Source organism: Chroicocephalus ridibundus, unplaced genomic scaffold, assembly GCF_963924245.1.
Source record: "Chroicocephalus ridibundus unplaced genomic scaffold, bChrRid1.1 SCAFFOLD_641, whole genome shotgun sequence".
Lineage (NCBI taxonomy): Eukaryota > Metazoa > Chordata > Aves > Charadriiformes > Laridae > Chroicocephalus > Chroicocephalus ridibundus.
The window spans coordinates 14,965-30,911 of NW_026961312.1; the positions used below are offsets into that span (position 1 = coordinate 14,965).

General features: G+C 69.7%; 2 protein-coding genes across 2 annotated transcripts; one reads left to right on the top strand and one right to left on the bottom strand.

Moving 5' to 3' along the window:
• Window positions 1-906: 906 nt before the first annotated feature.
• On the bottom strand, window positions 907-7,811 carry LOC134509255 (actin-like protein 6B). The gene is made up of 14 exons (XM_063321780.1): window positions 6,557-7,811; window positions 6,192-6,268; window positions 5,494-5,659; window positions 4,851-4,951; window positions 4,661-4,758; window positions 3,852-3,946; window positions 3,632-3,738; window positions 3,018-3,107; window positions 2,451-2,512; window positions 2,254-2,368; window positions 2,085-2,165; window positions 1,889-1,984; window positions 1,196-1,282; window positions 907-1,065 (listed from the first exon to the last, which is right to left on the bottom strand). The coding sequence occupies exons 1-14, from the start codon at window positions 6,579-6,581 to the stop codon at window positions 985-987; spliced, it is 1,281 nt and encodes a 426-aa protein (XP_063177850.1). The 5' UTR covers window positions 6,582-7,811; the 3' UTR covers window positions 907-984.
• Window positions 7,812-12,439: 4,628 nt separating this feature from the next.
• Window positions 12,440-15,398, top strand: EPO (erythropoietin; the record flags this gene model as incomplete). Its single annotated transcript, XM_063321779.1, has 4 exons — window positions 12,440-13,068; window positions 13,623-13,747; window positions 14,167-14,253; window positions 15,234-15,398. Coding segments are annotated over exons 1-4 (390 nt in total), but the record flags the coding sequence as incomplete, so codon positions are not given.
• Window positions 15,399-15,947: the final 549 nt, after the last annotated feature.

Consider the following 15,947-nt stretch of genomic DNA (forward strand, 5'->3'; position numbering starts at 1 on the left):
CGGGGAGAGGTGCGGGAGTGAGCGGGGCGCGGTGGGGGGTCGAGGGGGGGGCGAGGGGGTTGAGGTGCGCGGCGGGGCAGGCGCGCTGTGGGCTCTTCCCCGGGGGTGGGGGCCTCGGAGCGCGCGCTGCTCGCCGGGATTTGGAGTCCGCGGGGCAGCCGCGCATGCGCAGCGCCGGGGCGAGCGCCTCCCTCCCTTGTAGGGCCGATCCCCCTCCACCCACCACCTCAACCACTCGCCCACGTCACCGCTCAGCTCATGACATCACTCGGCCATCCCTTCCCTCACCCCACTTCCCCCCACCCCACCCCCGCCGTTAACGGAGCGGCGGGGACCACGTGGGGCCGCCGCACGGCTCCCGCGGAGCAGCGCGCATGCGCGGAGCTCCGCCCCGGCGGCGCGTGACGGCGGTGCGCACGCACGAGCGGCCCCCGCCCGCTCCCCCTGCGCACGCGCAGTAGCCCCTCATCCGCGGCGGGGGGGGGGGGGGGGGGTGCGAGCCGCGCGCATGCGTCGTGCCCGGCCTCGCCTCGCCCACGGCGCACGCGCATCCCCTTCCCCGCGCCGCGCGCGCGCATGCGCAGTGGGCGGGGCCGCCGGGCGGGAAGGCGGCGGGGTGGGGCGCGCGCCGCGACGCTCGCCTTCGTTTCTGTGGAGGTAAAAAAACCCAAAACTCTCTAAATTGGTAAAAACCCTCCCCCGCCCCCCCCCCCCGCTTCACCTCACGAAAATACAAACCCCCCCCCGGCCTCCCCCCCCCCCCCCCCCCCCCCCGGCTCCAACCCCTCCCCGACCCACCCGCTCCGGCGGCGGCGCCTCAACCAGGCCCCGCCGGGCAGGTTCTGCCCCTTTTGGGGTGTTTATTGAGGGGGTTTTTTAAATGTTTGGTTTTTTTTTTTCTCTCATAGACCCCGAAACGCCAACGGTGAGAGGAAAGGGGGGGCAGGGGGACTCCCCCGGACGCCTGGGTCCCCCCCCCCCGCCTCAGGGACATTTGCGCTCCACGCACTGCTTCCCCCCCTCCTCGTATTCCTGCTTGGAGATCCACATCTGCTGGAAGGTGCCCTGGGGGCGGGGGGGGGAGACAAAGGGGAGGGGGGGGACACACAGAATGGGGGAGGCGTGTGGGGGGAGGGTCCCAGGCATCCAGGCCCCTTCCCCCCAGTTATGCCCGCCCCCCCCCCCCAGTCCTTACAAGGGAGGCGAGGATGGAGCCCCCGATCCAGGGGCTGAAGCGCCGCTCCATGGTGCTGTTGCTGGCGATCAGCTTCAGGCGCATACTCTGGGTGAAAGGGGGGGCAACTGGGAGCCACTGGGAGCCCAGTCTGGTTCCTCCCCTGCCTCAGCCGCTCCACGGCCCGCAGAGGGGATGCCCTTCCCTGGTGCCTGTGTTCCCCCCCAGTCCCCCAAAATCCCATAAAAGGGTCGGGGCTCCCTGTCCTGAACGCCCTGGGTACCCCCCAGGCCCCCCCCATCCAAAAAGGGGATCCCCCTCCCGCACACCTGGGTGCCCCCCAGCCCCCCAAAATCCCATAGAGGGGTTGGGAATCCCTGTCGCAGCTGACTGGGTCCTCCCCCCAGCCCCCCAAAATCCCATAAAGGGGGTGGAGGTCCTCTCCTCAGACACCTGGGTCCCCCCCCAGCCCCCCAAAATCCCATAAAGGGGGTGGAGGTCCTCTCCTCAACACCTCGTGCCCCCCAGCCCCCCCCAAATCCCACAAGGAGGGGTTAAGGGTCCCTGTTCCAGATGCCTGGGTCCCTCCTGGCCCCCCGGTATTCCTTGGGGGGTCCCCTCCCCAGATGCCTGGGTCCCCCCCAGATTGCCCACATCCCACAGAGGGGGGATTCCTCCCCCAGGCGCCTGGGCCCCCCCCCCCCAGTCCCTCACAGGGGGTGTCTTCTGGGAGAGCTCCCGGTTGAGGCGGTCGGTGAAGCCCTGCAGCAGCGTGTTCCCTCCGGTGACGATGACACTGCCGTAGAGGCCCTGGGGGGGAGGGATATACACAGGGTCACTGCCACCCCCAAAATGTCCCCAACCCCCCCAAAATATCCCCAGATCCCCCCCCAGTTCTGCAGGGACTCACCGGGCGGATGTCGATGTCGCACATCCCAATGCTGGTGGTGACAACGTGTCCCACCCCCAGCATCGTGTTCCCCGAGAGACCCTGGGGGGAGGGACAAGGAAGGTGGGGGGGTCAGAGGGGTCCCCCCAAACCTTTGGGACCCCCCCAAATCCTTGGGCCCCTCCCCGACCTTGACATTGGAGGGGTCGAAGAGCCCCTCGGGGATGCGCAGCCGCTCAGCCCCGTAGTCGGTGTTGTAGCCATTGGGCATCTCGTAGTGGACTGTGGGCATCTGGGCGGCCACCCTGGGGGGGGGCCAAGGGGGGTTATGGGGTGGGGGGAACCCCCCAAACCCCCCCTGAGCTCCCCCCCACCCCCAGCACTCACTGCTCGTCATAGGGGGAGTCGGAGACCTGCAGCACCGAGGCCTGGAAGTCCTGGATCACCTCCTGGGGGGGGGGGGAGGGCACAAAATGGGGGAGGACCCAAGCACTTGGGACAGTCCCGTCCCCCCCCCCCCCCCCCCAAAAGGGACCCAGGCGTTCGGACCCCCCCCCCCCAAAAAAAGGACCCGGGTGTTCGGGATCCGCCCCCCACCTCAGGTGAACCCAGGCATCCAGGACACCCCCCCCCAGGGTATCCCCAGGGATCCAGACACCCCCTTCCCCAGGCGACCCAGGCGGCTGGGACCCCCCCCCCCCCCGAAAAAGGCACCCAGGCATCTGGGACCCCCCCCTCCCCACCAAGCCCACCCTAAATATCCACCTCCCCCCCTCTCATCCAGCCCTCCGCCCCTTTCCCAGGTGAACCCGGGCATCTGGGACCCCCCCCAGGGTGTCCCCAGGGACCCAGACCCCCCCCCCCACGAAGGACTCAGGCATTTGGGACACCCCTCCCCCCCCCCAAAAAAAAGGACCCAGGTGTCTGGGCCCCCCCAACCCCCCCCCAACTCACGTTGCAGGTGAAGTTGTGCCAGGACTTGGAGACCTGGGGCAGCTTCTCCTTCTTCTTCCAGTTGGGGGGGGCCCCCTCCCGCACCGGCTCCTGGGGGCGGGGCCTCGGTCGGGGGGAGGGGCTCGAGGGGGCGGGGCTCGTGGGGGCGGGGCTTATGGAGCCGGGTAAAGCCGGGGGGGTGTGTGTGCCCTGAAGGGGGTGGAGCCGGGGGAGGGCGGGCCCTAAAGGGGCGGGGCTGAGGGGAAGGGGTGGAGCCTATGAGGTGGGTGGGGCCTGAGGGGGGCGGAGCCAAGGGGGTGTGGCCCCCTAAAGGGGGGCTGAGCTAATGGGAAGGGGCGGCCCTAAAGGGGCGGAGCCAATAGGGTGTGGCCCTTTAGGGGGCGGGGGGAAGGGGAAGGGCTGCCCCCCAAGGGGGCGGAGCTAAGGGATAACCCCGCCCTAAGGGGCGTGGCCTCCATCCCAGGCCACCCCGCCCAGTGCCAAGCCCAGGGGCGGGGGGGGGGGGGGGCAGGGCTTAACAACACCCTCCCCTTCTCTGATAGGTTGTTCCCCAGGGGGTGGGCGTGTCCCTCGCTGGCCACGCCCCCTCCCCCCCCGCCCCCTCCCCTCCTAACCTTGGCGGCGATCATATAGGGCGGCACGATGTCGATGTTCATCTCCTGGAAGAGCTCCCGGCACTGCATGGAGATGAAGTCCCCGGCCAGCGGCGACTTGACGATGCCTACGGTGGCCCCCACAGGTGAGGGACACCCCCCCCGGCCTCTGGGCCGTGCCCCTGCCACGCCCTCGCCGTTGGCTCCGTCCCCCCCCCCCCCCCCCCCCCCTCCCTTTTACCTTGCTGGAGGATGTAGCCGTCGTGGACGGGGATGGCGGTGGTGTGGGTGGCCCCGCTGTCCAGGACCAGCCCCGTGCTGCGCCCGTTGGCGAAGCTGGGCCACCGCCGTCAAGGGTCATGCTAACGAGGGGGGCTCGCTAACGAGGGGTGGCCCGCTAACGAGGAGCCACGGTCTGTTGTCCCACCAGCCACCCGCCCAGTCCTCTGGTGGGGCATGAACCCCTGCCCCCAGGCGCATAATCGGCCAATTAATGGGCTAATGATGCCGTAATGAGCCTTCGGGCCAAACAAAGGACCCAGCTGCCCACTAACGAGCCAGCCCAGCACCCAACCCACTCTAGACCCAGCCGACCACCCACCCAACCAGCCCTAGATCCACCTAACCACCTCTAGACCCATCAACCACCCACCCACCCACCTCTAGACCCACCAACTACCCACCCAACCTCCCCTAGACCCAGCAGACCATCTTTAGACCCACCAACCACCCACCCAAACCACTTCTAGACCCACCAACCACCCACCCATCCACCTCGTGACCCACCCAACCGTCTCTAGACACACCCAACCTCCCCTAGACCCACCCAACCACCCAGCAACCACCTCTAGAGCAATCAACCACCTGTAGACCCCATCAACCACCCACCCAACCACCTCCAGACCCAACAACCAGCTCTAGACGCACCCAAGCACCCACCCAACCATCTCTAGACCCACCCAATCCCCCCACCCCCAGCCAGGGTGGTTGTGTGTGGGTGGGGGGGGGTCAGTAGGTGGGTGACACCCATGGGTGACAGCAGTGGGATACGCGGTGAGCACAGCTGTCTTGCAGAGGAAGAAGGCCGGGATGTTGTAGTGCTCGAACATCAGCTCCGTCAGCTTCTCCCGCTTGGCCCGCGTGTTCCACTGAGGGGACACCGTGGGGACACCATTGGGGACACCAGGGGACCCCACCACCGTGGTGAGGGGGGTGACACACGGGTTGGGGGGACACCTACCGGGGCCTCGGACATGAGGACAGGGTGGAGGCCGGGCTCTGACTTGACGTGTTTCCCGTAGGTGTGGTCCAGGATGGCCTGGAAGCACTCCCAGTCCTCGACTGGGGACACAGGGATGGTGAGTGGGGACACTGGGGTGGAGGGGACGCGGGGATGGGGGTCCAGGGGGGTGGTTGGGAGAGGTGGGTCTCTGTGGGGTAACCATAACCTTGTGGTGGCCCTGAGACGTGATCCCCAACTCCATGGTGGTCTGTAGTGGGTGACCCCCAACCCCGTGGTGGCCCCACTGAGTGACCCCAACTACATGGTGGCCCCATTTGGTGACCCCAAGCCCATAATGACCCAACGAGGTGACCCCCAACCCCATGGTGGCCTCCATTGGGTGACCTCAACCTTGTGGTGGCCCCATGAGGTGACTCCTAACCCTATGGTGGTCCCATTGTGTGGTCCCAACCCCATGTTGGCCTCATGAGATGACCCCCAACCCCATGGTGGCCCTCACTGGGTGACCCCAACCCCATGGTGGCCCCACGAGGTGACCCACCAACCCCAGGCGATGACCCCTACGGGTTCCCCATGGCCTGCAGGGTGTCCCCATCCCCATGTCCCCCCCCGGAGGTGTCCCCACGGTCTCCCCACTCACTCATGCCGTTCTTGAGAGGCGAGAGGACCTCCATGCCCTCGCGGGCCACGTGCAGCGCGTTGGTGTCGATGTAATAGACCTTCCCTCCCTTCTTGTCCTTGTCACTGTCCAGCTCCAGGGCCACATCCTCGGGGGACAGCAGTCCCACCGTGGTGGGGAAATCCGCCTGCCACCACCCCCGTCACCACCACCATGGTGACATGGGGACATGAAGGCGGAGGGACACGGTGTGGCCGTGGGGTCGGGGGCGTTGGCTTGTGGGTGGTGGCCGTGGGGACAGCATGGCCATGAAGATGCCACCATGATGGGGACATTGGCCTGAGGGCGGTGGCTGTGGGGACAGTGTGGCCATGGGGATGTCGTCATGGTGGGGACATTGGCCTATGGGTGGTGGCCTTGGGGGACACCATGGCCATGGAGATGCCACTGTGATGGGGACATTAGTTTCTGTGTGGTGGCCTTGGGGACAGCATGGCTATGGAGATGCCACCATGATGGGGACATTGGCCTGCAGTGGTGGCCTAGGGGACATGGGGATGGCATGGCCGTGTAACCGTGATGGGGACATTGTCCTACAGGTGGTGGCCTTGGGGACAGAATGGCCGTGGGGATGCCACGGGGGAGGCGGGGGAAGGGGGGGATGGATGACACACGATTTGGGGGGGGTGACACAGGGGAGGGGACACGGTGACACCCACCTTGGGACAATCCTCCCCGGCGTAACCGGCCCGGACCGAGAAGGAGCCGATGTCGAACACCAGAGCCCCCACCTCATCTGGAGGGGGGGGACACACAGTGACACCGATGGGGGGGGGGGACACGGTGACACCGGGGGAGGGACGACACGGTGACAACAAGGGGGGGGCGGAACCACGGTGTCGTGCGTCCCCCTTGTCACTGTGTCCCCCCAGTTCCCCTCTGTCCTCCCCTCCCGGGGTTCTTCTCCCCCCCACCCCCGTTGTCCCCACTGTCGTCCCCCCCCGGTGTCACCACCCCTCCCAGGGTGGCCCCGCCCCCCAGCGTGTGGCCCCGCCCCCTCCCCGAGGCCCCGCCTCTCCCTTACCGCCGCCGTAGACCCCCCCGCTCATGGCGGCGGCCGCGGGTTCAGCACTGGACAGCGCCTGCCCGGGGTGGGCGGGGCCTTGACAGGGCAGAGCGCAGCCAATCAGGGCCCGCCCGGGAGGGGGTAGGCGGGGGCGGGAAAGAGGAAAGCGCAGCCAATCAGCAAGCTCCAGGGGTGGGAGAGAAGGGATTGGGGAGGGAGCGCAGCCAATCAGGGTGTGTCCGCGGGGGTGTTGGTGGAGGCAAAGGCGCTGGGAGCGCAGCCAATCAGCGGCCACCCACCGGGGCGCACGCTGATTGGCCGGCGTTGCAGACAATGGGGGCGGCTTAAAGGGACAGGCGCCTTTTAATAGTAAAGGGGGAGGGGGAACACGACCCCCCCCCCGGGGGACCCAGGTGTACGGGAGGGGCGTGGCTTAGCGGGGGCGTGGCATTTCCAGGACCCGGCGCTGGCTCCTCCCCCTGAGGGCGGGGCCAGCGGCAGCCACACCAATCGGGGGCTGGTCTCTCATTGAGCCCCGCCCCCAAATGGGTGTGGCTTCCTTTAGGCCTCGCCCCCTGCACGGGGGGGGGGGGGCATGGCTTCCCTCCCCCCCTCGTGCCTGGGAGTGGGGCAGGGGAGGCACCACCCCGGGGTTTTATGTCAAAATAACCCCAAAGTGGCTCCAATTTGACCCAAACCTGGCCCTCCCCTTCCCCTCCAGCAGCAACGTGGGGAAGAGGCTCTGCTATGGGGCAGCGGCAGCATTATGGGGCAGCCACTGTGGGGCAGCCCCATCCCGTCCTGCCGTGGGGCTGGGGTTTGTCTGTGGGGCAGCTGTGAGTCCATCCACGGGGCAGCGCCGTGGGCCAGCTCTGTGGGGCTCCCGGCTGTGGGGCAGTGCCGTGGGGCTCTTGGCCCCCAGGCGCCTCCCAGCCCCACATGAAGCCCCCCCACCCCACCCCGACCCACACAGAGCCTCCTGAACCCCTCCAGCCCCTCACATGCTGGTTGTCGTCTACCTCCAATCCCCACAGCTGCCCCATAGCTGCCCCACAGCCCCTCCATCCCCAGCCCTCCTCCCATTCTGAGGGGGTCGTCGGTTTGTCCACATCCTCCCCAGCCCCATAGTTGCCCAACAGCCCCCCCAACCCCAGCCTACAGCCCCACAGCCACTCCCGCAGCCCCACAGCTGCCCCACAGCCTTCCCCAGCCCCAGCTCCCCTCTCATTCTGAGGGGGTTGTCGTCCGTCCGTGTCCTCCCCAGCCCCATAGCTGCCCCATACCCACCCACCCCCCGGTATCCCGGATGCTGCGGTCGCTGCGCAGCACCAGGAGGGGGCGCACCGAGACGGGGAATAGCCCGGGGGGCGTGGTCTAGTGCTTGGGGGCGTGGCTTAGCAAGGGGGGCGGGGTCGTGGGTGAGGGGGCGTGGTTTAAATCGGGGGCGTGGCTTGGAGAGGGGCGGAGCCGCGCCGGGCGGGGGAGGGTTTTCGGGGGGCGTGGTTCAGTGGGGAAGGGGCGGGGCTTCGCCGAGGGGCGGGGCCGCGCCCCCGGAAGCGGAAGCGGCTGCTGTGGACGGGACAGCGGCGAGGTGCCGGGGGGGGGGGGGGGGGCAGGGAGGGGAATGAGGCCTTATGTGGGGTTTATAGGGGTCTGGGGGGTTTATGGGGGGTCTGGGGGGCTGCCCCGGGGACGGTGGGGGATCTATGGGGATGCCCGGGAGTCTCTGGGGCGCTGCGGGGAGTCTGTGGTGCTCCGGGGAGGGGGGGGGGCGTTGTAGGGGCCTATAGGGTGTCTGGGGGGGTTATGGGAGGCCTATAGGTGGTCTGGGGGGGCTGCCCGGGGGCTGGGGGGGGATCTATGGGTCTGCCTGTGGGGCGCTGCGGGGAATCTATGGTCTATGGTGCTCCGGGGGGGGTCTGTAGGGTTCTATAGGGGGTCTGGGGGCGTTATGGGAAGCCTATAGGTGTCTATAGGGAGTCTGTGAGGGAGCTGCCCGGGAGTCGGCGGGGGGGGGGGGGGGGGGGGTCTCTGTGGTGCTCCGGGGGGGGGGCCAATAGAGGCCTATAGGGTTCTATAGGGGGGCTGGGGGGGTTATGGCAGTCCTGTAGGGGTCTATCGGGGGGCTGCCTGTGGGACTGGGCGGTGCTGCAGGGGGGTCTGTAGGGGTCTATAGGTTCCATGGGGGCCGAGGGGGCTTATGGGCTGTCTACGGGGGGGGCTGTGGGGGATCTATGGGGCTGCTCGGGGGGTTTATAGGGGTCTGTGGGGCTGCCTGGTGGTCTGCGGGAGGGTCTATAGGAGTCTATAGGGAGTCTGTGGGGCTATGGGGGGTCTGTGGGGCTTATGGGGGGGTCTGTGAGGCTTGTGGGGGGGTCTATAGGGGTTCCATGGGGCTGGCTGGGGGGGGTTATGGGGGTCCCTGGGGGGGTGTCTAGGAGGGGTTAGGGCTTTTGTGGGGGGGTTATAGGGGTCTAAAGTGGGTTATGGAGGTTGGGGGGGGGGGTCCCTGAGGAGGTCTCGGGGGGTTACGGGTGCTGGGGGGGTCCTTGGGGTGGTGAGGGAGGTCGAGGGGATCCATAGGTCCCCCTGACACCCCCCCCCCTCCGTTTCTCCCCCCAGAATGTCCTCAGGCCACCCAGCAGCACCCTCAGCCCCCCCGGGGGGGTCACCGGCCACAGCGGGGGGTGACCCCCACCCCCCCCGCCACCACCACCGCCGCCGCCGGGGTCCTGCCCCCCGCCCCCCCTCCCTCAGCACGTCCTCCCCCCCATCTTCCATGGCCCCCCCCGGCGCCGATATCTTCGTGACGGCCCGGACGGATTTCCGAGCCCAGCTCCGACGTTGCCAACGGCTCCTGGCGCCGGGGGGGGGCAGGGGGGGTCCCCATGTGCCCCCCCCGGGGGAATTGCGCCTCCACGGCCTGGGCCTGGCCGTCCCCCGCGCCATTAATTTGGCTTTGCAGCTTCAAGCGGGGGCCCCCGGGGCCCTGCGGCTTCACGCCAGCACCTCCTCCGTCACCCTGCCCCCCCTGGGGACCCCCCCGCGGCGACGCCGGGGACCCCCCCTGGACGGGGGGAGGAAGAGGAGCGGGGGCTGGAGGAGGAGGAGGAGAGGAGGAAGAAGGAGGAGAGACCCCCCGGCTCCGCCATAACTCGGCCATTCACATCCGGGTCTGCCGGGAGGCGCCCTGTGCTTGAGGGGGGGCACCCCGAGGGGTGCTGGGGGGAGCCACGTTGGGGGGGGGGGGGTCTCTCCAAAGGGTTGGGGGGGGGGCGCTCCTTGGGGTCTTATGGATCATCCTGGGGGGGCACCTTGAGCTGTCGGGGGGCACCCTGACGTTGGGGGGTGGCACCCTGAGGTGTGGGGGGGGGCTCCTTGGGGTGTTACGGGTCACCCCGAGGTGATGGGGGGGCACCCCAAGGGGTAGGGGGGGCACCTTGGGGTGATGGGGGGGGCACCCCGAGGGGGTTGGGGGGCACCCCAAGGGGTTGGGGGGCACCTTGGGGTGATGGGGGGGCACCCCGAGGGGGTTGGGGGGCACCTTGGGGTGATGGGGGAGCACCCCAAGGTGTTTTTGGGGGCACCTCGAGATGATGGGGGGCACCATCTGCGAGGACCCCCCCCCTCAAACCGCCCTGGAACACCCCAAGGGGGTCTGGAGGGGACTTGGGTTGTCGTGGGCTCCCGGGCAGCCCGGAAAGGCCACCATGAGCCAGGCCACCACAAGCCACTGTGACCCACCGTGAGCTGGAGCCACTGTGGTCTGGGGCCACCAAGATGCCACCAAGGAGCTGGGGCCACCAAGTCAGGGCCACTGTGAACTGGAGCCACCGCAAGCCACCAACAAGCTGGGGCCACCGCAAGCCGCTGTGACCCACTGTGAGCCGGGGCCATCAACAAGCCACCAAGGTGTCACCAAGGAGCTGGGGCCACCAGTGAACCGGGGTCACCATGAACTGGGGCCACCGCGAGTCACCACAACCCACCATGAACTGGAGCCACCACAGGCCACCAAGGAGCCGGGGCCACCAACAAGCCACCATGACCCACGGTCAGCTGAGGCCACCGTGACCTGGGGCCATCAACGGGCCACCAAGATGTCACCAACAAACCAGGGCCACCGTGAGCTGCAGCCACCAAGGAGCTGGGGCCACCAAGATGCCACCAGTGAACCAGGGTCACCGTGAACTGGGGCCACCACAAGCCACCACGACCCACCATGAACTGGAGCCACCACAGGCCACCAAGGAGCCGGGGCCACCAACAAGCCACCATGACCCACGGTCAGCTGAGGCCACCGTGACCTGGGGCCATCAACGGGCCACCAAGATGTCACCAACAAACCAGGGCCACCGTGAGCTGCAGCCACCAAGGAGCTGGGGCCACCAAGATGCCACCAGTGAACCAGGGTCACCGTGAACTGGGGCCACCACAAGCCACCACGACCCACCATGAACTGGAGCCACCACAGGCCACCAAGGAGCCGGGGCCACCAACAAGCCACCGTGACCCACGGTCAGCTGAGGCCACCGTGACCTGGGGCCATCAACGGGCCGCCGAGATGTCACCAACGAACCGGGGCCACCAACGAACCAGGGCCACCGTGAGCTGCAGCCACCAAGGAGCTGGGGCCACCACGATTCGGAGCCACTGAGGTGCCACTAAGGAGCCACCAATGCCTCTGGGGCCACCAAGACCCTCAATGACACCCCCCCCCACCCCCCGCCCCCAACAAAGGACCTGCCCGTCCCCCCACGCCCCCCCCCCCCAGGGGACCCGGGGGAGGTGACACCCCAATAAATCCGGTGACATCAGCGGCGCTTTGGGGCTTCCCGGGGATGGGGGGGGGGAGGGGCCGGGCTTCCTTCGCGTCACCGCTGACCTTTGGGGCAGGAAACCCCCTTCCCCCCCCTCCTTCCCCCCCCCACCCCCCCCCATCCCAAAAGGTGTCCGGGGGGGGGGGACCCGGGTGTCCGCGTCCCCCTTCTCGGGCCAGAACCCGGAGCTTTTGCCGGGGAAGCCCTGGTGTGGGGGGGGGACCCCGGGCCGCGTCCCCCGTGTCGTCCCCCCCCCACTCCGTGTCCCCGTCCGTCCGTCCGTCCCCCCCCCCCCCCGACACCGGCCGCCCTTTGGCCCCGCTGGCGCCGCGGGGACCTGACCCCGGGGCCCGGCCGTGCCGAGCCGCACGTACGGCCTGGCAGGGGGCCGGCCGCCGCCCGCGTCCCCCCCGCACGCCGGGGTGTCCCCCCCCCACCCCCGGCCCCCACCCAGCCCACGGGGGTTGGGGGTCCCCGCGTTGTCCCACCGCCGCGGTGGCGCCGGTGGCCGCAAGGGTGACGGTGACGGTGACGCTGCCCCATTGTTCGGCCGCTTCCTCCGGTCACAACCGCCCCCACACGCGCGCGTCCCCCCCCCACGGTGACGGTGACGGTGACGAGGGGACCCAGGCGGCCGGCGGCGGCCGGGGGACCCGGGTGTCCTGAGGGGTGTCCGGGGTCCCCCACCCCGGCGGGTCTCCCGGTCCCCACGTCACCCTGGGCCACCGAGGGCCTGCGCAGGGTGTCCCCACTCTTGTCCCTGTCCCCATCCTTGTCCCTGTCTCCGTGTCCCCATCCCCAGCCCTGTCCCCATCTCCCCATCCTCGTCCCTGTCCCCATCCCGTGTCCCCATGTCCCCATCCCATGTCCCCCTCCCCATGTCCCCATGTCCCACTCCCCGTGTCCCCGTCTCCGTGTCCCCGTCCCCACACCCGTGCCCGTGTCCTCGTGCCCATGTGCCATCCCGGTGTCTGCCGCCCTGTCCCCATGCCACATCCCTGTGTCCCCATGCCCCTGTCCCTGCCCCTGTGTCCCCATCCCCATGTCCGTGACCCTGTCCGTGTCCCCATCCCCCTGTCCCCATCCCTGTCCCCCATCCTCATCCCCGTGTCCCCATCCCCACGTCCCCGTGTCCTTACCCCCGTGTCCCCATCCTGTGTCCCTGTCCCCACTTCTTCACATCCCCGTCCCCTGTCCCCGCATCCCCGTCCCGTGTCCCTGTCCCCGTGTCCCTGTCCCCATCCCACCTCCTCGTCCCCCCATGCCCACGTCTTTGTCCCCGTCCCCACATTCCCGTGTCCCCCTCCGTGTCCCCGTCCCCACGTCCCTCTCCCACCTCCTTTATCCCACGTCCGTGTCCCCGTCCCCGTCGTCCCCCCCCCGCCCCCGCCATCCCGGCGCCGTCCCCGCGTGGCCGGGGAGGGGGGTGGCCCGTGGCCAGGGGCCGACGTGCGGCGGCCGGCGCGGCCTTTTCCTCGACGGCCGAACCTTTGCGGGGGGTGGGGGTGGGGGGGGGAACCAAACGGACGGGGAAACCCCCCCCCCCCCCCCGCCCCCCCCAACAAGGGCCCTTCCGGCCCCGCGGCCCCTCGGATCAAACATTAACCGGGGACGGGGACGGGGGGGACGCGGCGACGGGGACGGCCACAGGCCCGGGGCCACCCAGGGACCCCCCCCCGTGCCATGAGCAGCCGGCGATGGGGGCGGCGGGTGAGTGGGGTGGGGGGCGGCCGGACGCCTGGGTCCACCTTGGGGGGGGGGGGGGGGGTCGGGGGGGTCCCGTGGGGGGGGTGACGGGAGCGACTGGGGATGGGGCATCCTGGGAAGCGGGTGGTGGGAGGGGACCCAGGCGTCCGGGGAGGGGGGGGACACACTGGGGAGGGGGGGGGGACACGACACCTGGGGGTCCCATGGGGACACCGCGTGGGGGGGGGACACCCAGGCATCCGGGCACCCCTCGGCCCCGGGGTCATTCATAGTGGGGAGGGGACGCAGGCGGCCGGGGGGGGGGGTCACAGGTGACACTGGGGGGGACACGGGGGACCCAGGCGTCCGGGAGGGACCCAGGCATCCGCGGGGGGGGGGTCCCATGGGGACACCACGTGGGTGGGGGGACCCAGGCGTGCGGGCACCCCCCCATCACCGCAGGGAGGGGCTTCCCCCCCCCATCCCAGTGCCCCCAGCCCCATCTCCCAGTGCCCCCAGTGGGATGGGGGGGGGTCCCTGACCCCCTCCCCGCCCTCCCCTCCCCCCGCCCCCCCCAGGGCTGTGTGCGCTGCTGCTGATGCTGTTGGGGGTCCCGGGGCGCCCCGACGGCCCCCCCTCGCTCTGCGACCCCCGGGTGATGGAGAGGTTCATCCTGGAGGCCCGCGACGCCGAGAGGGGGCTGGTGAGGGGGGGCTCGGGGACCACCCGGGGGCTTGGGGACACGGTGGGGGGCTTGGGGACATCATGTCGGGGGGAAGAGGGATCCCCGGGAGGGGGGGACAGGGACCCTTTGGGGGCTTGGGGACACTGAGGCAGACAGGGACCCCTGGGATGGTCCTGGGGAGGGTTGGGGACAGTGGGGGGGGGGGGACGGGACACAGGACCCCTGGGGGTCTTGGGGACACTGTCGGGGGGACAAGGACCCCTGTTGTGGCCCGGGGGGGGGGGCTTGGGGACAGCATGGGGTGGTTGTCAGGGGGTTTGGGGACACCGAGGGGGACAAGGACCCCTGGGGTGGCCCTGGGGGGGGGGAGGGGGTTGGGGACAGCGTGGGGCCGGGTGGGTGGCAGCGTCCCCCTCCCACCCCCAACCCCCCCCCAGGCCGGCTGCGGCCCCCCCTGTGACCTGCCCGAGGCGGTGGCCGTCCCCGACCCCGGCGTCAACTTCAACAACTGGCGGCGGATGGATGTGAGTGGGGAAAACGGGGCCAAACGGAGGGAAATCGGGCAAAACCGGGGGAAACTGGGCAAAACGGGGGGAAGTTGGGCAAAATGGGGCCAAATCGGGGGGCGGATTGGGTGAAATGGGGCAAAATGGGCAGAAAATGGGTAAAATGGGGGGAAACGGGGAAAACCGGCAAAACAGGAGAACTGGGCAAAATGGGCAGAAACGGGGAAATTGGGAAAATGGGGCAAAACAAGGCGAAAGGGGCAAACTGGGGAGAAATGGGGCAAACTGGGGAGAAACGGGGCAAACTGGAGAGAGATGGGGCAAACTGGGCCAAAACAAGGAGAATCGGGGTGAAATGGGGCGGGATGGAGAGAAACGGGTCTAAAGTGGGACAAATTGGGGAAAACTGGGGAGAAATGGGACGAAACGGGGGAAAATGGGGAGAGACTGGGGGGGAACTGGGATGAACTGGGGGTGATGGGAGTGGGGGGGGTCCCCGGGGGTGGTGGCCGTCCTGGGGTGCCCCTGGGTGTCCCCAGGCCCCTGTGTGACCCCCCCATGACCTCGTGCCTCCACCCCCCCATTTCACCACATCCCCAAGTGACCGCCCCCCAACATCCCCACGTCCCCCTCCGTGCCCCCTGTGCCCCCCTGACCCCCCCCCAAGTCCCCCTGTCCCCTGATATCCCCATGTCCCCCTCACCCCCCCCGTGCCCCCCCCAATGTCCCCACGTCCCCCCAGGCCCCTAATGTCCTCCTGTGACCCCCATGACCTCCAATGTCCCCCCCCACGCCCCCCGAACCCCCATGTCCCTGTGCCCCCTGACGTCCCCATGTCCCCACAGGCCCCCCCAACTCCCCCCCCTCCAATGTCCCCATGTCCCCCCCGGCACCCAATGTCCCCACGTGCCCCCCCCCATGACCCCGTGCCCCCCAATGTCTCCCCATGCCCCCCCCCCCCCGCCGTGCCCCCCCGTGACCCCGGTCCCTGCCCGCAGGCGGGGGCGCGGGCGCGCGAGGTGGGGGGGGGCCAGGCGGTGCTGGTGGCCGCCGTCCTGCGGGCACGGGAGCTGCTGCCGGACCCCCGCCTGCGCCCCACGCTCGACCGGGCCTACAGCGCGGCCCGCAGCCTGGCCCACCTGCTGCGGGGGGTCCCTGCCCCGGTACGGGGGACTGCGGGGGGGGGCGGGGGGTGTCCCTGTCCCAGTACAGGGGGGCTGGAGGGGTCCTGGGGGGGTCTCTGCCCTGGTATGGGGGTCCTGGGTGTGGGGGGGGTGTCCCTGCACCACTATAGGGGGGCTGGGGGAGCCTGGGGGCGTCCTGGGGGTCCTGGGGGGTCCTTGCCCCAGTATGGGGGACTGGGGGGGGGGGTCGGGTGGGGGGTCTCTGTCCCACTACAGGGGGGCTGGAGGGGGCTGGGGGGAGGTCCTGGGGGGTCCCTGCCCTGGTATAGGGGTCCTGAGGGGGGGGTCCCTGGCTGAGGGGGGGGGTCCCTGGCCCCTTATAGGGGGGATGGGGAGGTCCTGGGGGGGCGGGGGGGGGGGGCTCCTTGCCCTGGTATGGGGGGGTTCTGGGAGGTGCCTGGAGGGGGGGGAGGGAATGGGGTCCTGGGGGGGGGGGGGGGCGGGAATTGGGGGTCATGGAAGGTTTTGGTGGGGGGGGGTGGGGGTGGGGGGGTGTCCCACCCTGGTATGGGGGTCCCTGGAGGGGGG